Source organism: Dryobates pubescens, chromosome Z, assembly GCF_014839835.1.
Source record: "Dryobates pubescens isolate bDryPub1 chromosome Z, bDryPub1.pri, whole genome shotgun sequence".
Classification (NCBI taxonomy): Eukaryota; Metazoa; Chordata; class Aves; order Piciformes; family Picidae; genus Dryobates; species Dryobates pubescens.
The window spans coordinates 97,888,591-97,915,187 of NC_071657.1; the positions used below are offsets into that span (position 1 = coordinate 97,888,591).

Here is a 26,597-nt window from a genome sequence, read left to right on the forward strand (position 1 = left end):
GCTATTGCGTAAACACTTCGAAGCAGCCTTTACTATGATGCTGTAAAGAAAACTCCATATTGCTGCATCCAAAACTCAGGATGTCAATGCAGTTCACAGTATGCACAATAAATACCCTCTTCCCTTTCAAATATTAAAATCACTACTTTCTAATTACTCAGCATAACCTTGAAGCAACTATTAAAAATATTAACAACACATGAATAATGAAAACAAAGTAGCGGCAATTGATTTGCAATAGAAACAGTGCAAAGAGAAAACCTGGGAGGGAAAGGAGCAATCCCACTGAAGTAAGGTTCAGATTCTCACTAAAAAACCCTGCAAGTTGTATGCTACAACATCAGGTTACAAGCCAATGCTATGTGCTGTTTGAACAAATATTTGCAAAACACACTTCTAGATGGTTAAATTGCACAGTGTTCAAAAGAACAACAACCCCAAAAAAACATTACTGAGTTAAATAGTTGTTTTTAGAGGAAACATTTATCCTTTCCTATTTGACCACGGCAGCAAACTGCCATTTTTGAGCCAAGGGCTTGCCAAAATAAATAAATGCCAACACAGGCTGAAGAAAAACTTTCAAATACCTACTTCAAGGTTCTACTATTCCTATATGATCTAGACCATCTGTCAAAACAGTCAACACTTCGAACTGCAGCACTCCAAACAATTTAAGATGTTTTCCACATGTAGACTGTTTAGTGGTAAATCCTAAGCTGTGCAGACTGCAGCTTTATACAGTATCTGATGCCTTAGGAAAGTTAAGGTACATGATTACATCACCCTTCAAAGTTGTGGACAAAACCCATCTGAACACAATATAGCCTAAACCGCACCTGTTTAAGCCAGTAAGTGTAAAGTACACAGACACCTATGGCAAAATCATTACTTGTGGGTAGGGTAGCCATGGCCTGTAATTTTGCAACATCATCGAAGCGTAGATATTTTCACTTTGCTAATTTCAAGTCCCTTGTGCTAGTTTCCACCAAGATGAACTTGCTGTTTTGTAAACTGAAGTGCTCTAGTTTAGGATCATGAGAGAAGATTCCATTTAAAAAACATCCTTGTATGTTTGTGCAGTTTAAATTAAAGAAGCCCGTCCCTGCGCTTGTAAAAAAATAAAAATTAAAAAAAGATTTTAAATGCTACATTGGGCAGGGATCAGGATTGGTACCTGTAAACATTGTTATTCCACTGCATCCGTTACGGCAAAAGTAACTCAGACTACAAAGCCACTCCGATCCATTTGGAACGTCTGTGCTGGTTTCAAAACGGTGGCCTCCGTCTACAGGCTTTAAAATAAAAACTGAAGCAGAGCTTAAAGCTGCACCGCAGAGTTCTCTTAGTCCCGAACTCTGACGAACATCCTATGACATTTCCACATTTATGGACTGAAAAAAGAAATTACTCTTGATAATCAAGATATAGTTCTATACATACAAAGACATCACTGATGTCATAAAGTTCAAACTTCCAGTGAAAGACTAAGCAAACCTGATTGTTCACATCAAGTTTACTACTACTGCATATAGTACCCACTGTTTGTTTGGGTTCCCACAGTCATTCTGAGTGAAGGGCAGCATGTTGGTGAAGAGTGTGGGTATTGATAAAACCATTTGTGTCATTTGCAGATAGACTGCTGAAGTCAGCCACCGAGACAGCCATTTTGGCACTGGTAATATGGTGTGTGTGGTTCTCAAAGTCCACACCAAGGTTATTTACAGAGACATCATTCATAAATGATTCTGGGACTGCGATTCCCATTTTCAATCTCTTTGCAGGTCTTTCTGTCTCGTCACTACACATGTTCATTTGGTTTAGCTCTGAATGATAAAATCCAGTCTCAAATAAATTGAAACAATCACTTTCACCATTGCTAGGCAAATTAAGCAATTCTTCTGTTCCAACAGGCACATGATTAACTGGTGCTCGGGATAAGCTGTCCATAGGAGGAAAGGCATCATCCAGGCAGTTCATGTCTGAAGTGTGGCAGACTGTAGCTACACTATTTGTCAATGCTGGAAAAAAGATAAACACAAATGCAAACTAAGCAGCTGTTTTCATCATTACAAATTTTATTAATTTTTTTTACCCCCCTTGATTTACCTGTCAACTCATTGGCAGTGATAGAGTTCAGAATGCTTAGCTGTTGATCAGGAATGGTTTCTGTTCGACTATTAGATGTTAAGGCTGAAGAATGCACTGCTCCACCCAGGGCTTCTGCTTCATCTACCAAACGATCCATATAGTCCCTTAAAAGAAAAGATCCATAATGTATAATTTAACCAGAAAACAAGGCCTAAAAGACCTAGAAGACCCACGTCTTCTGTATCTACCATCTGCAACAGAAACGTATTTCAAGAACATATTACTTACGTAACTCCCGGATGATGGTTGTACCTCTTCTTTCCAAATCTTGTTTGCTGAGCAAAGTAATCGTAACGCTCTGACTTTTTCCACATGTAATAGAAAGCCACACACTCAGCAACTGTTCTGGTTCTTACCTACAAGGAGGCAAGAAGAATTGGCAAAATTAAAGCAAAGACATGTTTTGTCGTCTCCCCAGTTCCCGCAGCAATGTTAGTTCTACTGTTTTACTGTCTGGAACCAACTAATTAAATGAGGAGTTTTCAAAGAGATCTATAGTTTCAAGTATTACATTTGTTCTACTGTATGCAGTATTGGCTTTTTAAAAAACAAGACTGGAATTGTATCTATGCCTGAAGCATTTACACATAAATACATACTAACAATTTTTTAATGTAAGATGGACTCTCTTAAAGTGGAAGAAGCTGAGGAAATCAATAATGTAAGAGAAGTGAAGCAGAAAGGACTTTGGGGACTGATTCATGCTTTAGATTGGAAGGGACCTTTCAAGGTCATCTAAGCCCAACCCCAAGCTGCAGTGAGAAGGGACATCTTCAACTAGACCAAGCTGTTCAGAGCTCCACCCAAACTGATCTTGAATGGTTCCAGAGCAGGGCTTCTACCACCTCTCTGAGCAACCTGTTCCAGTGTTTCACCACCCTCAATGTAAAAAATAAATAAATTTTCTTTCTTGTATGTAATTCAAATCTCCCCTTTTAGTTTAAAGCCATTACCCTTTTTCCCATCACAACAGGTCTTGCTGAAAAGATTTCCCCTATCTTCCTTACAGGCCCTCCTTTAAGTACTGGGAGGCTGCAATAAGGTCCCCCTGCAGCCTTCTCTTCACACTGAACAACCCCAGCTCTCTCAGCCTGCCCTCAATAGGAGGGGTGCTCCAGCCCTCTGGATCTGGGTTGTAGTGAGGCGGAGGTTGGTCTCTTCTCCTAGGCAACCAGTACCAGAACAAGAGGACACAGTCTCAGGCTGCGTCAGGGGAGGCTTAGTCTGGAGGTTAGGAGGAAGTTTTACACAGAGAGAGTGATTGCCCACTGGAATGGGCTGCCTGAGGAGGTGGTGGGGTCGCCGTCGCTGGGGCTGTTCAGGGCGAGGCTTGACAGGATGCTTGGTTGCATGGTTTAGTTGATTAGGTGGTGTCAGATGATAGGTTGGACATGATGATCTCGAAGGTCTCTTCCAACCTGGTTAATTCTATTCTATTCTATTCTATTCTATTCTATTCTATTCTATTCTATTCTATTCTATTCTATTCTATTCTATTCTATTCTATTCTATTCTATTCTATTCTATTCTATTCTATTCTATCATTTTTGTGGCCCTCCTCCAGAGCTGCTCCAAAGGGTTAAAATCCTCCTTCTGCTGAGGGCTCCAGAGCTAGATGCAGTACTCCAGGTGGAGCAGAGGGGCATAATCACCTCCCTTGACCCACTGACCACTGACACAGACCAGAATGTGATTGGCCCTCTGGGCTGTGAGTGCACATTGTTGGCTCATTCCTTTAGGTAAAGCCCCCTCTGGAGGCTTTCACAATAGAGCATCATGACTGCAAATACTTAAAATAAAGAACAAAATTATAGCCTTGTTGAGATGGTAAAAACTTGGTAGAGCATGAGACTCTTAATGTCAGGGTCGTGGGTTTGAGCCCCACGTTTGGCATCAATTCATTTTCTAATGTGGCGGGTTGAAATTCCCCCCTCAAAGTTTGCCAGACCAGCTCAGTTGGAAGCAAATGAAAGCTGTATTTACAAGCAAAACTACAATCTACAATGGAATGCAATGAATATGTACAAAATATACAGTATTCACAATATTTATAGATATTTACAATTGATAAACATCAAAAGGACCCCCCCTGGTCAGGTAGAATACATAGAATACATAGAATAAACCAGGTTGGAAGAGACCTTCAAGATCATCGCGTCCAACCCATCAACCAATCCAACACCGCCCAAACAACTAACCCACGGCACCAAGCACCCCATCAAGTCTTCTCCTGAAAACCTCCAGTGATGGCGACTCCACCACCTCCCCAGGCAGCCCATTCCAATGTGCAATCACTCTTTCTGTATAGAACCTTTTTCTAACATCCAGCCTGAACCTCCCCTGGCACAGCCTGACACTGTGTCCTCTTGTTCTGGTACTGGCTGCCTGGGAGAAGAGACCAACATCCGTCTGTCTACAACCTCCCTTCAGGTAGTTGTAGAGAGTAATAAGGTCACCCCTGAGTCTCCTCTTCTCCAGGCTAAGCAACCCCAGCTCCCTCAGCCTCTCCTCGTAGGGCTTGTGTTCCAAACCCCTCACCAACTTTGTTGCTCTTCTCTGGACTTGTTCCAGCAAGTCAACATCCTTCCTAAACTGAGGGGCCCAGAACTGGACACAGTACTCGAGGTGTGGCCTAAGCAGTGCAGTGTACAGGGGCAGAATGACCTCCCTGCTCCTGCTGGCCACACTGTTCCTGATGCAGGCCAGGATGCCATTGGCCCTCTTAGCTGCCTGGGCACACTGCAGGCTCATGTTCAGCCTACCGTCAACCAGCACCCCCAGGTCCCTCTCAGCCTGACTGCTCTCCAGCCACTCTGACCCCAGCCTGTAGCTCTGCATGGGGTTGCTGTGGCCAATGTGCAGAACCCGGCACTTGGATGTGTTCAATCTCATGCCCTTGGACTCTGCCCATCTGCCCAGCCTGTCGAGGTCCCTCTGCAGAGCCTCTCTACCCTCCAGCAGATCAACTCCTGCCCCCAGCTTGGTGTCGTCAGCAAATTTACTGATGATGGACTCAATGCCCTCGTCCAGATCATCAATAAAGATGTTAAAGAGCATGGGGCCCAGCACTGATCCCTGGGGCACACCACTGGTGACTGGCTGCCAGCTGGATGTGGCACCATTCGCCACCACTCTCTGGGCTCGGCCCTCCAGCCAGTTCCTAACCCATCGCAGTGTGCTCCCATCCAAGCCATGGGCTGACAGCTTGGCCAGGAGTTTGCTATAGGGAACGGTGTCAAAGGCCTTGCTGAGGTCCAGGTAGACTACATCCACAGCCTCCCCACATCCAGCAGGCGGGTCACCTGATCATAGAAGGAGATCAGGTTGGTCAGGCAGGACCTGCCCTTCCTAAACCCATGCTGGCTGGGCCTGATCCCTTGGCCATCCTCTAAGTGTTGTGTGATTGCACTCAGGATGACCTGCTCCATAATCTTTCCTGGCACTGAGGTCAGGCTGACAGGCCTGTAATTCCCTGGCTCATCCAACCGGCCCTTCTTGTGGATGGGTACCACGTTGGCCAGCTTCCAGTCATCTGGGATCTCTCCAGTGAGCCAGGACTGATGAAAAATCATGGAGAGTGGCTTGGCCAGCTCATCTGCCAGCTCTCTCAGCACCCTAGGATGGATCCCATCTGGTCCCATGGACTTGTGGGGGTCTAAGCTGCTGAGGAGAGCTCCTATCACTTGCTCATGGAACACAGGGAAACCATGCAGCTCCCTGGCTCCCTCTGCCAGCTCTGCAGGCCAGCTGTCTGGTAGACGTTCTTTCCAGCTAGTAAAAACTGAAGTAATGCCTTTAATAACTGAAGCTATGCCTTTAAAAATTTAGCTGCAGATTTTGAGCAGAAAAGTAGAAAAATATAAATAAATCACTATGCAGAGTGAAAAGGAAAACAAAAGATTATTCTGAACAAATTAATTGGACGAAAGTCTGGGATAAGAGAAGCTGTATCATAATTCTTCACATTTCACTTCCATTCCCATTCCTTTTTCCCTCCTCTTCTGACCTTGGCTGTTTTGCTTCACTCGGGAGATAACAGTGCTTCTGGCTGGCTTTGAGATAAGCTAACCCACTGCTTCTCTCTCAGCTCCTCTCTTTTCTCTCTGTGGTACAGGGGGGTGGGGAAGGTTTGGGAGGGCAGTGGAGCAGCTTCCCTGGTCTTTTGGACCAGAGGGGTTTCCTTGTTATTTGCTAATTGTAAATGTCTGCATAAATACTGCAAATACTGTAATATCTGGATAAATACTATAAATACTGAAAATACTGCATATTTTGTACATATTCATTGCATTGCATTGTAGAGTGTATTTTTTGCTTGTAAATACAGCTTCATTTGCTTCTAACTCAGTTAGTCTGGCATAAAAAGTTAATGCTGGGGGGAAACTTCAACCCACCACACCCATGTACAAAAAGGACAAGAGAATGGGGCAGAGAGACATCAGACTTAGCCAAAACAATGCAGCCAAGGTCAAGCAGAAGCAAGTTAGTATCTCTCCCAGAGCAAAGAAGTGAGAAGACAAGAGAATAAATTGTTATGGGAGAACTAGTTTTAGTGCCTTATCTCTTCCAATGGATTGGTTAGAATTGCCATTGTTTTCCTTTTTACACCCAATAGTGATTTTTTTACATTTTACTACTTTCTATTCAAGATCTGTGAAAAAATATTAAAGGCATAGCCTAAAACTTCCACATAGGTGTTAAGTGTCTTATCCCTCAAAACGAAGGTTGCTCTGTGAAGTCAGATTCTTTGGCGGGGGGGGAGGGGAAGTCTTCTACTTCTGTCCATTATGTCCATTTTCAAATGTAGAAATATTTCACATTACCATCAGCCCATGGTGCCAGTTTAAGTTCTACAACTAGGATATATAACTGTCCATACATACTCAAGCAGCAAACTATGCCTGAGCTTAATCAAATACAAGGAAACATCAGAGGCAAATTCAAAGTGCCTCAGATGTAGCAGTAAGTTGAGACATAAAAACACACTAGGCAGGAGAGGAAATTAACAGATGTCCATACACTAGTATACAAAACACCAGTCAACAATGCTTTGAAAAGGAAACATCTCTATTTAATTTCACCCCACAGTAAATCTTGTCTAGCTAATACTTTCCATACACAAGTGACATCAGCTTATGCTGGGTCTCAGAACTTTTCCCTAAACTTTCCAGAATTTTACCTACTTGTTAAAAAAAACCCCACTGGATTTCTTGCCCAAATTCTAGTCCCTAGTGACAGACACATCAACACAATTTACTGCTGGCAAAATTTAACTTTTTCATTATTTCTTTGCATCTCTGTTGAATTACTGTTTACTGGCAAGGCCCATTTAAAATCTGAACCACCCAAATATTATTTAGGGCAGCTTAAAACAAGCATTAAGCAGGACCAGCTAACTTGTTGAACAGAAAGCACTAACAGAAAACCTTGAGGGTGTTACCAAAGCATAAAGTATATATGAAGAATATTGTATGTTAATTTTTGATTAAACACCCCCTCCCCCAAACAACAGCAAAACAAAAAAACAAAACAAAACAAAAAACCCAACCAACCAAACCCCCCCCCCCACCTCCCAAAAAACCCCACAACACAAACAACCCACAAAAACAACCAACAACCAACCAAAAACCCTATTTTTCAGGCACAGAGCAATCAAGAGCTATCTTTATCAAGATTTTCTGGCCAGAATACCGAGTACTGATAGAGGATGACACTTTTGTTAACAAACAGCAAAGCCTGGTTACAAAAATAAATGAAGTAAAGATGCATTTTACCCTCCCACAACTACAGTATAGAAATACTGTATTCCTAAGCAAGGCATAAATTTAAACTAAGTTACAATATAAATGCATAAATGGAAGTAAGGTCAATATTAAAATTATTTCAGAGATAAAACACTGACTCACTTAACTTTTCCAACGACATCCAAGGAAAAATTAGCCAAAAAATGCCATGATAGTTTTGAAATGTAGGTTCTTGTTTCATTTCTCTGCATAGCTTCTGACAAATGTTTTGCTTTAACATATTTTAAAAACTGTACCAACTAACGATTTTTCTGTTTAACTGTAAAACACTAACCTTGTTTTTCTGTATGAGATGAAAGTCCTTTCCATAAATCAGAAGTGCATGTTCAAAGCTTCTGCATTCTTCTTCTGTCCATGCTGTCATTTCTTCTAGAGAATTACAAAAGTAGCATGATAAACCTGATTTCAGCCACTAACCTTTCACAAAGAATAAAGTACTTGTTGCTAATGGACTAAAATCAGCACTACTGTGCAAACTGTGAAGGTGATATCTTCTTAAGAACTACAGAGCCTAGGCCATGTCTTATCAGGAACTAACAGTATCAGTGTAAGCTGGAACTACACAATACTGAAACAGCCACAGCTGCACAACTGCATGTACACCAAAGGAGCAGCCTACAAGTAAGCAACTTTACACACATAAATAAGTGTATAGAAACACCTCTTACCCAGCACCTGAGATCTCTAACAAGGTAAGTGCCATTTTACATTAAGCCTAAAAGTATATTGTATGCAGGCAACATGCACATATATCAAGCTATAATTTAAGTATTAGTAATTGTTAAAGCACTGTTTAATATTAAATTATTGCTTCATTACAACTCAATTATCAGTAACTGATAATTCAATCCTTTAATAATTTCTAAAACCTTCCAGTTAACTCCTTAATGATGACTTTTCTTAATTCTCCTGCAACAGAAGTTGGTGTCATAGGCAAGACGTGCAGACTCAATCACTGACTACTTTCAAAGGCATAGAGGTAAACTTTCAGTGAAATATTCAGATAATCAGTTGTGCAAAAAGCAGGATACTGGGAGTAAGATAATAGTTGAGGCTTGTAAAGGAAACTGAAAGATGGTAAAGAGAAGGCAAATAACATGCAAGAAGCATTTAGGAGCTGCTTATCAGCACAAGGAACGTGAAAAACAAGAACCAAGAATGTTATACGGTGAGGTTGAACAAAGAAAGCAACAAGAAATGTTGTTACCTTTGTTAACAGACTAATTGCATAAACAACTGGAGGAAGAAAAATGCAGGAAGGTAGAGGATAAAATAGAACTCATGATAATTTAGGTCCCAAATCCTTCCAAATCATGTGAAAACTTGTAAGTTGATCACTTCCCCATAAGTCTGAGATGGAGATGTTTACAAGGATTCCAATAAAGAACTCGGCAATGAGAACAAATTAATCTGAATTAAAGGTATTATTAAAACTAAGGTGCATATGAAACCCCACAGGGGTAACCAGATTTTTCATAAAACACCATTCCATGAGATATGCTTCTGCTGGCTAATATGCACAAAAACCATGGGTGGAAGCAAGGTTGAGTATCTCTGGCATATCTCTTTAACTGGAAGAGAAGGTATCATGTTAGATCAGGATGGCTTTTGGGCACCAGGAGTGTTATTGAAGAGGGGCCATTCCCTAACACTGAACCACCCTATTACCTACTGAGTGGCATACAGGGCAGGAGACACAGACCCTCAGGGTATAGAGCTCTATAAAGCCTGTTTTACAGAGCTCTCTATAGCTGAAGAGCCCACTGCTATACCAATAAGCTCATCAAATGATCTTTTTACTGCTGTTACAAAAGCAGCCTGCTTCAGGCTAAAACAACTGAAGTACCTATGATGATTACCCTACCTCTGCTCCTCCAGGCCCCAAAAACCAAGAAACTACTAAATAAAGGGAGCCTTGTCCATTTGTAAGTTGAACCTCATTGTAAAAAGGAATGAAGTAAGACAAAACAAAGAACATAACGCTCAGGAAGGTCAGGACAATCAACCCCACATCTGACCTGATGCTGACTTGAAGCTCAGCATTGTAAATGATAGTGAAGAAACAGGGTGGGATGAACTGCTACTGTCAGGACACTCCCGAACTGACACAGATGGGAGATGGATCTGTCAAGTAAGACAGATTCCTCAGAACTCTTGACACTTTTCCCAGTCTCAGCTGTAGTTTAACCCTACTCACTCACACCTCCCTGCCAGTGGGATGGGGAAGAGAATTCACAAGATGAGAAATTGTGGGTTGAGATTAAGAAGAGTTTAATAACTAAACTACAATATAATAAACAACAATAATAAATAATTGTAATGGAAAGGCATATAACAAAGAGAGAGAAATAAACCCCAACAAAAGACAAGTAATGCACAATGCAATTGCTTAACACACACTGACCAATGTACACAGAGCAATCTGTTCTCCCTGGATAACTTCTCCTACTTTATATACTGAGCATGATGCCTTTTGACAGGGAATATATCCCTTTAAATAGTTCAGGTCAGCTGTCCTGTACAAGCTTCCACCCAACTTCTTGTACTCCTGCATAGTGGCAAAACATGGCAAGCTGGTGACAATAACTGCGCACCTGAAGGATGGCCAAGGGCTCAGGCCCAGCCAGCATGGATTTAGGAAGGGCAGGTCCTGCCTCTCCAACCTGATCTCCTTCTATGATCAGGTGACCCATCTGGCGGATGTGGGGAGGCCTGTGGATGTGGTCTACCTGGACATCAGCAAGGCCTTTGACACTGTCCCCCACAACAAACTGCTGGCTAAGCTGTCAGCTCGTGGCTTGGACAGCAACACTCTGTGCTGGGTTAGGAACTGGCTGGAGGGCCGAGCCCAGAGAGTGGTGGTGAATGGTGCCACATCCAGCTCACGGCCAGGCACCAGTAGCGTCCCCCAGGGATCAGTGCTGGGCCCCATCCTCTTTAACATCTTCACTGATGATCTGGATAAGGGGATTGAGTCAGTCATCAGCAAATTTGCAGATGACACCAAGTTGGGAGCAGATGTTGGTCAGTTAGAGGATAGAAAGGCTCTGCAGAGGGACCTCGACCGACTGGACAGATGGGCAGAGTCCAATGGGATGGCATTTAACAAGTCCAAGTGCCGGGTGCTGCACTTTGGCCATGGCAACCCCATGCAGAGCTACAGGCTGGGGTCAGAGTGGCTAGAGAGCTCCCAGACAGAGAGGGACCTGGGGGTGCTGATTGACACCTGCCTAAACATGAGCCAGCAGTGTGCCCAGGTGGCCAAGAGGGTCAATGGCATCCTGGCCTGTATTAGGAATAGTGTGGCCAGCAGGAGCAGGGAGGTCATTGTGCCCCTGTACTCTGCACTGGTTAGGCCATACCTTGAGTACTGTGTCCAGTTCTGGGCCCCTCAGTTTAGGAAGGACATCGAGACACTTGAACATGTCCAGAGAAGGGCAACAAGGCTGGTGAGAGGCCTTGAGCACAAGCCCTGTGAGAAGAGGGTGAGGGAGCTGGGATTGTTTAGCCTGGAGGAGGCTCAGGGGTGACCTCACTGCCCTCTACAACTACCTGAAAGGTGGTTGCAGCCAGGAAGGGGTTGGTCTCTTCTCCCAGGCAACCAGCACCAGAACAAGGGGACACAGTCTCAAGCTGCGCCAGGGGAGGTTTAGACTCGAGGTGAGGAGAAAGTTCTTCACTGAGCGAGTCATTTGTCATTGGAATGGGCTGCCCAGGGAGGTGGTGGAGTCACCGTCCCTGGAGGTGTTCAAGAGGGGATTGGACGTGGCACTTGGTGCCATGGTCTAGTCATGAGGTCTGTGGAGACAGGCTGGACTCCATGATCCTCGAGGTCTCTTCCAACCTTGGTGATACTGTGATACTGTGAAAAGTCCTTGATTCCTTATCAACGACTGTGACAACTAAACCCTTAACAGCATTCTTACACTGAATCCCAAAGACACCAATATTCTAGCCACTAAGCAGCAAAAAAAATTAGTTTAATCCCAGTCAAAACCAGGAAACTCAAACTCCCTGATGAGGCCTTAGTACTAGCCATACATGAGGCCACCACCCAGGGCTAATCTATTGAGGCTATACTTAGTCTGATCTGAGTTTTTGAAAAAACAAGGACAATCAGTGAATACAGAACAAGTCAAACAAATGTCTTCTTCTAAAGGTCCTGCAAATAACTCTTTCATTCTTTTTAAGGAAGAACTGCAAATATTTCCCTTTTTTTTCCAAGATAAACCCTGTAGCTCCTAAACCTAACTTTTAATTTTACAAGCAATAAAATGCCACAAACTTACTGAAAAAAAGAGTTAAGACTTTTAAAACACTTAAGTTATTTCAACAGGTCAGTTTTGTTTCAAGTATTGCTGCTTTCCTATCTTGATTATATCTTTGGGACATTATATAATTATGGAGGGGTATTTCAGGCATCTTACATTCATAATGGTGATCCAAAAAGTTTCAGTTCAGACAACATCTAAAGCTGACAGTAAAGGGGAAAAAGTAAAAGAAAAACCAAAACAATAAATCAAACAACACATTTCAAAACATTTCTAGAAGCAAGAAACAAGACCTTTCTGCTCTCAGATGAAGGTGATAATCATTCTACTGCAGGGCCATTTGCTTTCTCATGGCATTAATTTTGCATCCCTTACTAAGGAATTCTCAAGCTTCAAAAGAAAAGATCCCCAGTAAAGTTTCATGGTTAAGAAATAATCTTGGAAGAGATGGATTTTTAATTGTCACCTTGAGAATGACAGCGAACTTCCAGCATAACAGTTACTCTAAAACAGGCACTGACAGTATTATCATACTTCACCATTTTTTAATGAGGGTATAGAAAGTCTCATCTAACTCAGGCTGGGGCAGGTGAGGCAATGTGTGGATAAAGACACATTTCTTACCATGAGAAGCCTTTCCATTTGAGCAGTATCTCTCAATTGCTTCTTTAACATTATGGCTACTTTTCAGAAGTTCATACAGCGCCTATGAAACAGAAAGTATTTAGAAAGAATGGAAGTTTGCAAATACCACACCTAGATCAGTAAAGCTAGCCTTTCAGTGAACATATCTCATGTAACAAGGATGATTTATCCGGATACATGAGGAAAATTTTAAAGCAACCGAAAGCAAAACCATCCAAAAAGTTGAAGCAAGGTTTAATTAAGAAAATGTAAAATATTACATGCAATTGTTAAAAAAATCTGGATTTGTCAATATCACGGCACTCAGAAACATTACAGATCACAATACAGCCAATATTCAAGTACTCCTAATCTTAAGCATGGGCTTAAACTTACAAATAACAACCTGACCTCAGTAACATCAAAAAATTAGTGCTGCCTTTATAATACACGACATATAAAGAGAACACACATTCATTAGAAAAAAAATTGTCACAAATGGAACAGGATGTAGAACATACCTGTTCATTGTCTCGTGTATGTAGCCCTTCAGGAATTCTGCCAATCATTTTTTCATTTCCTGTTCTTAGGGAGGTTTCAAAAAGGTATTCTTTAACTTTACTTTCTGAGATTACATCAGGTTTCCAAAGTAAATGGTCTTCGTTTTCATAGGCTGTTAAGATACCAATCCGTTAATGCCAGGTGTGACATTTAAGGCTGTAACATTAAAACCTAGTTCACAAATACGGACAGCAGGAACACAGAATTAATCAAATCAAGCACCATAATGTCACTTTAAATAGCACTGTACATTTGTTTTTGGTTTGGTTTGGGTTTTTTTTCCCAAAAGCCTCAGTTAAGAGACTGCACTGTTACATGGCAAAGAGATTCAGGTTCCATGAGGACAAGATAAGGGACTGAGTTCTTGAAACAGAGATCCTTTACAGACTGACAGCTAGATGACTCAAGTCAAATTCTGCATATATATTCATCGTCTTCATATACACAAGCTAGTGCAACCAATCTTTTTTTAACAAATACAAATAATTACAGTTTACAGTTAAAAAAAACACCTCTAGGCTGTTACTTAAATATTTCAAATATTAAATGCAAAAAAATAAAGTGGTGACTAATGGAACATTTGCAAATAAAATTTGACAAAAATTACTTAACAGCCTGGAAACCAGGTCTCAATATGGTAGTTTGGTTTTCCATTTACTCCAAACTGAATGCAGTTAAGAACTTGTAAACTGAATACTCTACAAGCAATCAGGATGTATAGTTCTCCTTTACAGAAGAGTGAATGTAAGTAGCTTATTTCAGAACAGTATCTTTGAAAAATCAAGGGTTGGCTTGGAGCTTTGCTGGTCTGTGTACATATTTCAATATCAGATTAATCAACAGATGTGATTAACACTGCACACTGTTTCACCTCTCTTTGCAATAAAAAATTACGAGTTATACAACTCAAACACATAAGCATCATGGTTGTTACAGTAAAAAAGATGAAGATTCTAAAAATCTCTTGTTAACTGCAGGAAACAACCTTAAGCTAAGGTGAGAAAGCTAAGGCAAAGTGTTTGCCATCACAAGATCTTCAGAAAGTATAGAAGCAATTTACACAAAATCCACTCATACAGCCAGGTCCAACCTCTCCAAGCACTGCTCATGCTCAGCTTCAACCTTCCCTATAAAATAAAATATCCCAGCACTTCTGTCTGGAGTCTATGGAGAGGGACTCTTCAAGTTGTCTGATTTGGGAGCTACCTCTTTGCTCTTGGCCATGCCAGCTGACAATATTCTTGATGGTTCTCTCTAGCACTAGCTCATTCCAGACAAAACTGTCAAATAAATCTATTCCTTGTCATGCTCTGGTGGCACTTCTCTAGCTCTTGGCTGAGAAGAAGTCAAAATATGTAAAAAGATCATCCAGATAAATTCAGTTCTCACTCCTGCATTTTTACAACTCATAAACAACACACTGCAATCTTAGAAAATGGGAGATCTCCTTAGTTCTCTTAAACAATATTGGAGATATTCACTTCCTAATGTTTTGGCTCTGTCCATAACAGATCTTCTCTAAGGCAAAGGATCACTTCAAAAAAGCAGTTGAAAATGGTGAAAAGACACTATATGCTTCACTAGGATAATATTCCCACAAAATGTTAGCATTTGAACACAAACAATCTACAGAATATTGAAAATTCACCAAAAAGAGAATATGCCCTTCATTTCCTAACAGATTCCCCCAAACTGTTCCTTAATTTCCCAGCTGTTCTACCCATGACCAAGTTTCTTTAATTATTTATGGTATACACCTCTGTGTACTATACTTTTAGTCTAGTGAAGGTTTCTAAAGATACAAAATAGAATTCTTACAGGTTCTTTTCTTTTGCTTTAGCACAATTGTAGTTTTTAATCTAAATTTACTCTGGAGGAACATCATACTTAAAATACCCTATTTTAAAAAAGATAGTGTATTGGGACCTACATCTGCTACTAATGTGATGGAAATTTAAACTACTTTATTGTTTTTTCATATACATTTTGTAACCTGCTCTGTTCTGCTTGACAAAAACACAAGGAAAACTATTTTGAAGATGCTCAACATAAACTAAATCACATGCTCATAGCCCAGTTATGATACTCTGATGAAAATATTTCCTTTTTGACCCACAGTTTGCTGCCTTCTAATATTAACAGGCACTCCAGAATTAACAACACCCTCCAATGTAGTCTTGAGAATGTCTTCTTGAAGAATCAATCTTCCAAGATACAAGTATGTGGCTGTTACTTCCATTTCCTAGTGCCTTTTTAAGGTCTCTGACCTTAAAGGCCATTGACTTTACCTTATAAATAATATTTCCCCATCAACTGCTACATATAAGCAAACAAAAATTAAAGACAGTCACAAGTACTTACCCTTTTCATTATTGCTGTATCTGCCAAGGTAAAGTGGAATTTCAGCCTGGTACTGTGAACCAACCATTATTTCCTGAAGATGTGATAAAAATTTAAAGAGAAGGGTATTATTCTTAATAATTTGGTATAGAAGCATTGAAATTTGCCATTAACCTGGCATTTCGCAGCCAATGCAGAATGATGATACTATTTTAGATACCTACTATAAATCTTCATGCATTTTTCCTAACCATAAAGTTAAAACATTTTTTAAGATCTGATTATTACCTTTCTCAAATCTTCAGACGAATTACCATTGTCTGCCTCTACATCTTCACCATCTGATTCCTTATCTCCATCACATGTAGTGTTTGCTTCAAACAAAAAAGTTTTCATTTTAGTAGGAAGAATATCCAGTTCAAATATAACTACAAAATACCACTTATTTCTGAAAAGAAGCACCTGTTTTGCCTCTAGGATACAGTAGTTATAACCCTGTTATTTCATGTTTATATCAATCTAGCATGAAGTCAGAAGCTACTGGTACTTGCATAATGAAGAACTGAAACATTTATCATCACCACAGTTGAGACAATCTAATGGTCAAAATTAAATGAAAAATTTTTCTTCATCAATTCTCTCAATAAAGGCTTCTACCTTACAGAAAAAGTATGAGAAAAACAGGAAATGTACAGGTCTGTGATGCAGCTTTACATTAATCACAAAGAAAGTTTAAAGCATGTGTTTATTACCTACTAAAATCTTTCCTCAGAAGTTTTAATGGGCATTCAAAACATTCCTTTGAATAAGGCTGACTGAGCATGAAGATCCAGGAGAGATACACAAAACAGAATAAGCAAAAGACTGCTTCACAGAATCACAGAATGTTAGGGATTTGAAATGACTTCAAAAGACCTAGTCCAACTTCCCTACCACAGTGGGATTACCTAGAGTAAGTCACACAGGAATGCATCTATGTGGGCTTTGAATGTCTCCAGAAACAGAGATTGCCCAATCTCTCTGGGCAGCCTGTTCCAGTGCTTTGTCACCCTCACAGTAAAAACGTTTTCCTTTGTGATTCTGTGGAACCTCCTATGCTCCAGCTTGCGCCCTTTGCCCCTTGTCCTATGACCGGACATCACTGAAAAGAGCCTGGCTCCATCCTTCCAAAACTCACCCGTCACATATTTATAAGCATTAATGAGGTCACCCCTCAGTCTCCTCTTCTCCAAGCTAAAGAGACCTAGCTCCCTCAACTTTTCCTCATAAGGGTGATGGTCGCCCTCCCTTAATCATCATTGTGATTCTGTGTTGGGACTCTTTCAAGCGCTTCCCTGTGCTTCCTTCTCGAACTGAGTGGCCCAGAACTGGACACAGTATTTGAGATGCAGCCTCACCAGGGCAGAGAGGGAGAAGAACTTCTTTTGACCTCCTAGACACACTCCTTCTAATACACCTCAGGATGCTATTGGCCTTCTTACCCACAAGGGCACATAGCTGGCTCATGGTCACCTTCTTGTCCGCCAGGACTCCTAGATCCTTGTCCCCAGAGCAGCTCTCCCTCAACCTATACTGGTACATGGGCTGTTCTTTCCCAGGTTATTTCCTGTGTTTATTCCTCTTTTTCTCTATTTCATTTTTTTAAGAAAGAAATAGAGCAGAGCATTCCAAGCAATTCAAATGCACTACTCCTCGGAAGTCATAATTTAGCTTCCGGCATGCTGCAGTACTGGTTTCTGAAGTAATTCTATTTTAAAACGTGTATAATCCCACACAGAATAGAATCTACAGTTTTGATGCAATTAAAGCTACTTTGCATTCTCAAACTTCAGTAACAACAAGCTCATAAATATAGTTGCAAGTTTAACTTTACCACAACTAAACAGGATCAGCATCAGAGACAATATCCAAGACTCTATGAACTGAGGCTGTTCTACAGTCATTACTACAATTAACAGTCTCTGTTGTAGCAAAACAGCAGGCAAGAAGTTAACCTGAATGCCTGAAATAATGATATGCCTGGAAAATCATAACAAATTGTTTTATCACATTAATGCAAATGTAATGAAATAGCCAGCATTATGTATTAGACATGCTCATCTTAAAACTCACTATCTGAGAAACTGACAGAAGGAAGAGGGAAAACAAACAAACAAAAAAAAACAACCCCAACTGCCAACAGCCCAGAGAACTGCAATCTCCTTCCCTGAAATGGTGGGTATTCAATTTTAAAATGTCCTGCCAAAAGTTCTAAAAGAGAAAGTAACATTCTCTTACAAACCATAGTAGCTGAAAACTAGGAGGACTGTTTCTTAACATTCAGTAATTTGGGGGGTTAATTTTTTCTATAAAGCTGCCACACTTTCAGTGTCATATTCATTAACAGTGCACAAGCAGTGCCTAAGTGCCAGAAGGTCTGGAGTATGCAATGGAAAGAAGGACATTATATTTTTTAAGGCTTTTGTATCTCTCCCTCAATACAAATGTTTTATTATGCAATTAGCAGCATTCAAAGGGCTGTGACTGGTGATGACTGAAGAAGCACATCCCCTTTATTATTCCCCTTCACTAGAGGAAGGAAATCCCCCAGGAATACCTTAAAAATTTTGCTAAAATAAAACTGTCATATATATAAGTTCGGGAAAATGAGCTGCAACAGGCAGCAACAAACATCTCATCCAGGCTGGATAACTGAACCAGCTGAACTGCTGGTTCTCTGATCTTTTGCACAGCAGATAGCTCCATGAGCAGTGAAATTCTGGTGGTGATGGTTTTGGAAGCACCATTCCATATAAAACCACTTTGGCTCACCCCATTAAATCAATGAAAAGTGTTGATGTGTGCAGGGAAATAATCACAAAGAAACCCTGTCTCAGTTCACATTCACAGGCTGAATAGCTGTCCCTGGTTTAAAAGCAGCATTAAAAGTCTTAGTAGAGAAACACTAACTTAAGAGAATAGATTACATAACCATGTAATTCACCAAATATTCACAATTATTAAGGGTGTTCCTCAGTATCACATTAACTATTAATTATGAAGGTAAAGAAATTCGTTTTACTTGTGCTTTGAACACAGTACCAAATAGAAGTCTTTCAAGTCATCAGCAATACCAACCAAAGACAACATTCATGCACAACACCCCGCAAAGCACCGTTTCTCAACTCCCAGTACAGCCAGAGCTATTTTGCAATTTTGGTATTTTAGACTTGGAAGCCACGTACAACACCAAGATTTTTTGGGTACTACTATAAAATTAGGTTTCCTACATCTTAATGGCCGAGGAAAGAAGTCAGTAGCCTCATGCGAAGTAACTGATGGTGTCAAGTCATCAGCAGAGGACTGCGTTTCTTCATCATCACCCGACAAGAGGTCTTTAGCAATTTCTTCCTGTATCATTAAAATGAAAAAACAAAGGCTCAGATTAAAAAAATAAAAAATAACCTGCAGTATAGACCAGTGAGAATTTAGATTCAGCAAATTAATTCCCATTAATTAATATTACTTTGCTGTAAGTAAGTTTAGCAAATCATAGTCCCTTAATTAAAAAGCTAGTTTGCTCCTCTTAAATCTAAGAACAAATGCAACCAGAGTTGAACACAAGGGTTCATTTCCCCCTTGTCTTCTATTACAATAAATGCACAAGAAATAATATCAATCTCAGATGTTCCTCCTACTGCTCCTGTTGAAAAACACCACTGGAAACTGCAACAAATCTTTAGAATTCTGTCACAGATATACAAAAGCTTTAAAAGGTGGCTATAAGGCTACTATCCTTTAAACTCTGGGTGCGGGGAAACAAACAATAACCAACCAGGTATTTTTGTAGACTTTCACTGAGAGAGCCATAACACATAACAGACAACCTCTTACCTTCCTAAAACACACAAAAAAATATGTTTCTGTAGGTTTAAAAAATATAAAGACAGAAAAAACACACTTCCTTCACTAGCAGACATGTTTCAACCTCTCTGTAAAGTGGTTAGGAAGGGAAAGAACTGTATTACACAACAAGCCAACTCCATTTTTGTAGCTTCAACACAATTGTGAATCCTAATGAGAATCAGATGTGCAAAGCTATCACTGTACTCTACTTTCTGTGGAATTCACCATTACATCATACTCACAGAAAGTAAAAGAAAAAAATAAAAATAATAATAATAAAAAAAAATCAACAACCAACCCTGATATACATTTACTACCTACATAATTCATTATTCAAACTACTAGCTGCACAGTCTTTATAGCAAAAAAATCTCAGAATTCAAGGTTAGCTTGAAAATCATAAAAAAAGAAATTCCAGGTTTTTACATCAGCAATACAGCATATACAGTCACTGCACATAAAACAATCTCTCTCACCCCCCAGGCCTGAGACCTTTCCAAATCCTGATGCAGATTTGACAGCCAGGTTTCAAAGCATTCAGGAATGCATTTTCAACTTATCCACAGGGGTTTTGATACTTGATGTGCATGTCCATGTTTAGCCCATATCTAGGGCTAAACTACAGCAGTTACTTTATTACCTGATGCCCCCTCCCCAACAAAGAAGGGGAATCAGGAAAAGCAGAGGACTCATAAGATGAATTAATACCAATGACAGCAGAAGATATATAAAGTTATATTCAACCTAGATTAAATGCAGAAGTCACAATATTCAGAAATGCAGTCCTCAAAAGCAAGACAGAGAAGAATCACAGAAAGAGGAAAGGCCAGCCCAGAGCAAAACCATCTTCTCAGCAAATTTCCTCCTTTGTATTGTGTTGCTTGTCTTATGGAATACACCTCAGAAACAGCTTGAGTCAGCTGTCCTGGCTGACTCAGAACTGCTAATGGCCTACAGACCATGGCTGGCCCATGCAGAATCAGGACAGTTGGAAAACAGATTTATTATTTCTGGATACTGCATATATATTACAAAAAACTTGCACCTATTTTAAGTTCCTCAGACGTACTTTAGAACTGTTAACTTACACACTTCTCATTTGTAGTAATATTGTGTCACTAAAGTTCCTATGTATTTTAAGTGTGATAATTAGAATCAGATCCTCAACATCCTTGAAAAAAAATTAATTCAGAGTAATATTGCATATTTAAATTAACCAAGACACATATTTTGTGACATCAAGAGATGGTGAAATATAATGTAAGGTCACCTGGATTTCTATTTTTAAACCAAAACACAGGGCAAAATGGTTCAGACTTACTTTATCTAGAGTCATATCTGGAAGTTCATCTGCAAGTTCACTTGGAGAGCTATCCGCATTGGAACCCGCCATAACTGGAATTGTGGGTTCATAGCCATAGAATGCCAGTAAATCTTCCAGTGGCATGCTCCCTTCCTAATACAAGAGGATTTCCAAACATTTAAATTCATTTCCACATACTTCTGAACAGTTTAGGCCTAAAAGTGTAAGACATATTTTGAAGTACAAAAGTAAAAAACAAGCACAGAACTGAAATAAGTCATAACCATGTCTCCTGGCATATAGTGAAGTCCCATCAAGGTATTGAAGAAAACTGTTTAATGGATGAAACTAAAGAGTAATTATTAAAAATGTGCTCCTTATCTGATTCATACTGTACAGCATGATTTGCCTCTACTTCTTGAAGACCAAACATATCATAGAAACACTAACACCCCCCAAAAGAAAATGCAGAAAACTTTCATCCTACCTAGTAATATCTGCAAGTATGCAAAAACCCACAAAAGTGAATGAATTTAACAACTCTGAAGCCTTTTTTCCCCATCTCCCACACAATGTATTTTTATAATGACCGCTGAGAAAGCAATAGCAGAAAAAGAGATATGATACAGCTTTCAGTATAATCATACCTGTACCCTAATATGAACAATAAACAGTGGAGATTTTTTTTTAGTCACCTGTTTCAAACCATTAAAATATTAAAAGAATTTTCCAGTATTTATACCTTTAAAAGTTATATTACCTTTAAAAATTTCTTGTTGAACTCATACACTGATTAAATTACGTGCTTTCTTTAGTCAGCTAAGGTCTTAGTCCTGCAAAGACTTTTCACAATGGATAAACGTAAACTCATGTCCAAGTCTTTCCAGGATCGGGACCTAAAGCAATAAAGTGTTTAAGATGAGTAGCTCTCAGTCCTTCTTCCTTCTATAATAGAAGCAGTAAGATAATTTTGTGGAGTATCAACTCCATTTTAACCACCAGACTTGGTAAGCTGCTTCACTATTGTAAGTGCAACTTCATAAACAGCAAAAATGTAATTATAAAGGTAGCAGGACAAAAAAACCCAACCCAACCCAACCCAAAAAAACCCCAACAACATAAAATCAAGAGTAAGTACTGTCAATTCCACATTTAGAAAATTTGCTTTTATGTGAACTACAAAAACACAGCCATGTATTTGATGCTAAAAATCACACTTTCTTGAAACTGTGTTGACCAAAATCTGCAAAGTTACGCTAAGTGGTGTAAGCAGGTCACTAAACAGTAGTGCAACCAGCACCACTTCATGGGTGCTCAGCAAGTGTTTAAAATGCATGGTGCACTGGTACATACAAACAAGAGGTGTACATAGGAAACATGTAATTAAAGCATGCAAAATGGAATAGGAAAAGCCAAGGGGTACTACTGAATGTCAAACCGATGAAATCAAAGCATAGAACTACCATTTATGCAGCATGTGAATGTGATCCATCATTCCTAAAGCCGGACTGTTTGCTGGCATATTGGAAAAGAAAAATCTGACCAAGAGAAATAAACATGACAAACTTTCACTTAACAGTACGGAAATGTATAGTTTCAGTTTATATTCAACTTATGAAAATCAGACATTGTAGGTTCTGGACTCTTTAAAACCTGCTTCAGTGATTTCTCTACCAAAGTAAAAGGACTACAAAATGAAAAATACGAACTTAATGTAACACCAGCATCTTTGAGAAGGTAAGTTTAGCCTTTTGTGACGATGCACTGCTAAATCCTAACCAAACCTATCTTTCTGCAAAGCTGTAAAAGGTATGTTGCAGGAAGCTGCACTATACATTACATCCCACAGACCAGGTTGAGTGTTCTCTTCACTGGAAAAGTTACAATATGTATGGATGTTTACAGGAGAACAAATCACTCTTACCTTTTCTAAATCTTCAATTTCAGAGCTGAAATTTTTCCTTTCTTCCAACATTTCCTCCTCCTCGAGAGTTCGCTCATCATCACAATCATGTACCAACATTTCAGCAGATGGGTCAAAGTCATGATCCTCAGATGATAAAGAGCCAACTAAAAAAAAAAATTTGAGTAATTTTTTCTATAACAGCATATGAAATTACATCACAGAAAAAAAAGAATTCTTCTACATATAGGGTCAGAACTCACAATAGAGTAACTGGAATAAATTCCAAACTACTTGACAAATTCAACTGTTTTATCTGACCTTCCCGTTTTCTGAGTAATAGCAGTGATTTTCTCTCTTACAGTATAGACTACTTGAGAGAAGTACCTAAAATACTAAAACAAAGCTTCAGAAAGTGCAATCCCAAATAAGTATTTTATTGAGTAAAAAAATGTATGCTCAAAACATCCTTGAAATCACAATTAAAGCACAAAGCACACACATCACGAGGTTTCAGATGCAGCAAAACTGTGATGCATAGACTTTGATTTTATTTATGTGATTTATATGGTAACAAGTATGGTTTTTCACCAGCAGACAGTTAACATAGGTTGTGAATCAGCTTTCCAATAGTAAAATAAACAGTGACACTTGCTTCAGGTTAGCCTTGCAAATGCATTCTTTAATAAACTGAATTTTTTTAGGACTTGATCTAGAGAGGAAGAATTAACACAGCAGTTACCAGAAACATTGAGGCAATATATTGAAAATGATAAAATGCTTCTAATGGATCACATTAACAAGCCATTGTGACAGCTCTCTGGTCCAAAATACCTTTTCATTACTTGAGGATACTCATAAGTCATCCAAAAAGTACTATTATTTTAAGTGCATTTTGTCAACTGTCAGAAAGGTTCCCATCAGATTCAACAAATTTTAAAGATGCAAATATGCTCCATAAAGTCAGTGCTCAACAATGAAAATCACTGAATTACAGGGTTGTTTTATTCTTTAATGTTTACTTTCTTACAGCTCTCAGGATGGAGAAAAGAAACAGATTAGGCTATTTCTCTGTGACTTCTGGTTTTCCCTTCTAGTTCTTACATACCAGTGCTCTGTTGCAATCCTTGGCTTACCAGCAGCAAAGGAGTTTTAAGAATTATTTCCTTGTATGAACTTCTTCAGAAGTTTTGAAGGAAATTGCTACAAATTTTCAATCCTCTTACCACAAAAAAAAAAAAAAGGCAGTATTCCTCTTTGCACTGCCTTCAGCCTTGAAAGAGTGAAAGAGACAGCTGTATATAGCAATACTTCTGAGAGCTACATCTAGCTAATTTTTAAGGAATTATGCTATGTCCATTCCTTATATGATGGTAATTAAGCTGTTTAGCTTGCTTAAGACAATACCATGAAAGTCTACACTATACCGCTGAATAACATTCATGCCAGAAATGCTTTTTATTCACATGCTATTCATATCACGGTCCCAGAGCTTTCAGTATAGCTGGTAACAATGCATCATTTGTAACAGTAACATTACATGTTGAACTTGTCTGCTGTTGGCCATCACAACCTGATCCAGTTTTAAAGAAGCATTAACTGCTTTAATCTATCTTTATGTGTGTGTGTACACCAAATTATCGCTTCTACTTACTGTTCTAAGCCACTTGATGTTGAGTAACTCAAGTGGAAGTTCTACTCCACTCACAAAATTTAAGATCAGAAAATTTAGATTTAAAAAGTCACGCTTTAGTAGCTCCAAATTCTATCACACTTAAAGTATTTAAAACCATATTAAAAAATACAAGCTCAATAAATTTCACGCGAGTAGTTAAAAGAGATGACAAACAGCCAATGTATAAGGCAGTTACACAGAAGTAAATACATTCCCCAATTACTTCTTAGAGAGTAGCTCTGTTGATGCTAATTATGCTTGCTTGTGCAACATATTCCACAAAACTTTAACAGAAGTTAAAGCCTTAAACATTACTTATCATTATGATTTTCAACATTTACTGTTATTACAAGTAAGTCAAAAATTTACACAAGCCTGTAGTTTTCAGTACAAAGAGATGCAGTCTCTCTCCCAGCTACGTGGCTTTATTAAGATGCTCACTTAAAAGTGCCACAGAACTTTGTTTTCATTTTGGGTTCCAAGCAGCCAATTACTAAGTGCAACCAGAGATAAAGAAAGGACTCCACAACGCACATCCTTCTCTTAAAAATCTGGCAGGTGGCTAATTGCCGTAGGAAAGCTACGAGGGGATAAATTTGGGAGGGAGCAGGAAAGACAGAGCGGTGTGCGGGCGGCAGGCCAGGTGCCGGAGCAGGAGATGGACGAGGACGAACCTGGGCTCGAACTCCCAAAGGAAGCCTGTGAGAAACAGAGAGACGTGAGAGCGGACTCCCTCCAGCCCCGCAGCAGGCAGAGATCTTCATTTCATGCGTTTCCTCTCCGCCCTCAGAGGTGCCCCCTTCACTCGTCATCCTCTTCTTCGCTGCTTCCCCGGTAATCTTAGTCCCCGCGTCCCACTCTGTTGGACCTCCCGTTCCGTTCACCCTTTCTCACTCCTCGTCCCCTCGTTCACTCCCCGTCTGTCGCTTGTGGAAGCCCCCCAGGAGTCGCGCCCGGCCCTGCCGGCACTCCCCCTCCCGCCAGCCCGGACCGAGCGGGACATGACAGGGGCAGGCTGAGACAGCGGCAACCGAGCCTGCCGCCGCCTCTTGCCCTCTCCCAGCCCGGGGCTCGCTCCTCCTCCCTCCCAGCGAGCGTTTCTTCAATGCCCGCGCCGCGGCGGCGTCGCCGCCGGCCCGTCCTGTGTCCCGCAGTGCCCGGGGGGGCAGCCGCGCCCCCCTCCGTGACCGGTCGCGGCCTGTCGGATGCCGGCGGGCTGCGAATCCGGCACCCGCGCTACGCGGCGCCCGTCGTGCGGCCTAGTCGCGTAGGCTCCCACTGCCCCGGCGCCAGCGGCCCCGGCGGCCGCTCCACCGCCACGACGGACCCCCTCCCCCCCGCGCCGCCGGGCCGTCCCGGAGGCACCTTACGGGGATGTCGAGGCGGCCGTGGGGGGCCTGCCGCCGGCGGCGTCCCGCGGGGAGCCGGCCGAACCCCGGCGCCCCAGCCCGCTTTCCCCGCTCACCTCCGCCATATTGGGACGATCGGGCTGAGGAACAGCGCTGCGCCGAGTGCCCGGATGGGGCCGCTAAGCCAATGGCAGCCGCCGAGTCCCGGCCGGCGCCGGCCGGGGAGGGAGCGAAGGGGCCGGAGGGACCGGGCCGGGGAGTAGGAGGCGGTGCCGGGACCCCACCTGGGGCAGCGCCGAGGCCTGCTGTCTTGGCCTGAGGGGGCGCTTGGCCCGCGGCGCCCCGGCTCTGTCCCGCCCTGAGAGGGCGCTGGGCGACCGTCGCGAGGCTGGGCCGAAGGGGCGCGGCGCCGGCCGCCGCCCCCAACCCACCCGAGAGGAAGCCCGGGCCGGCGGCGGCTGACCGCTCTGGGAGAGTCGAGCGGGATCCGGGAGGACCCTTGCCGTGGTGTCTGGGAGGCCCTGCGGCCGGCTGGAGCTCGGGTGACTTGAACACCTCCTGTTTGGGTCAACGTGCCTCTTACTGCCGCGGCTTGCCTCACGGTCCCGGGCCCGGAGATGCCGTGCGGGAATGCCATCCGGCCACGTCCCCTGCGCTTCACTCAGTATCAAGCTCCATATCCATAGGTGCTGGGGTGGAGGAGGGCTAGCAGTGACACTGGTACCCAGAATCAT

General features: G+C 41.2%; 2 protein-coding genes across 10 annotated transcripts; both read right to left on the minus strand.

The window, feature by feature from the left end:
- Positions 1–459: 459 nt before the first annotated feature.
- On the minus strand, positions 460–26,195 carry MIER3 (MIER family member 3). 9 transcript variants are annotated; one of them, XM_054178090.1, is made up of 13 exons: positions 25,885–26,195; positions 25,189–25,213; positions 22,861–23,006; positions 20,955–21,089; positions 19,018–19,138; positions 16,037–16,122; positions 15,770–15,842; positions 13,369–13,520; positions 12,848–12,929; positions 8,227–8,321; positions 2,377–2,504; positions 2,107–2,252; positions 460–2,018 (listed from the first exon to the last, which is right to left on the minus strand). In XM_054178090.1, exons 3-13 carry the CDS (start codon positions 22,957–22,959, stop codon positions 1,561–1,563), a joined length of 1,575 nt encoding a protein of 524 aa, XP_054034065.1. In that variant the 5' UTR covers positions 22,960–23,006; positions 25,189–25,213; positions 25,885–26,195; the 3' UTR covers positions 460–1,560. The 9 variants fall into 9 exon arrangements, with proteins under 9 accessions (XP_054034065.1, XP_054034058.1, XP_054034057.1 ...); XM_054178083.1 differs by having other exon boundaries at positions 8,227–8,318; positions 25,980–26,085; XM_054178082.1 differs by having other exon boundaries at positions 25,980–26,085.
- Positions 26,043–26,597, minus strand: LOC128899355 (apidaecins type 14-like). Its single transcript, XM_054177832.1, has one exon. It carries the CDS (start codon positions 26,595–26,597, stop codon positions 26,043–26,045), a length of 555 nt encoding a protein of 184 aa, XP_054033807.1.

What these genes read in the sequence shown, in the direction of transcription:
- MIER3 (XM_054178082.1), bottom strand. An exon ending in CGTCTGAAGATTTGAGAAAG is followed by an intron (nt 15,843 to 16,036) that starts GTAATAATCAGA and finishes TCACATCTTCAG; the next exon opens with GAAATAATGGTTGGTTCACA. An exon ending in ATCTCATACAGAAAAACAAG is followed by an intron (nt 2,505 to 8,226) that starts GTTAGTGTTTTA and finishes GCCTCCTTGTAG; the next exon opens with GTAAGAACCAGAACAGTTGC.
- LOC128899355 (XM_054177832.1), bottom strand. Translation starts at nt 26,597, where the DNA reads ATGATTCTGGGTACCAGTGTCACTGCTAGCCCTCCTCCACCCCAGCAC.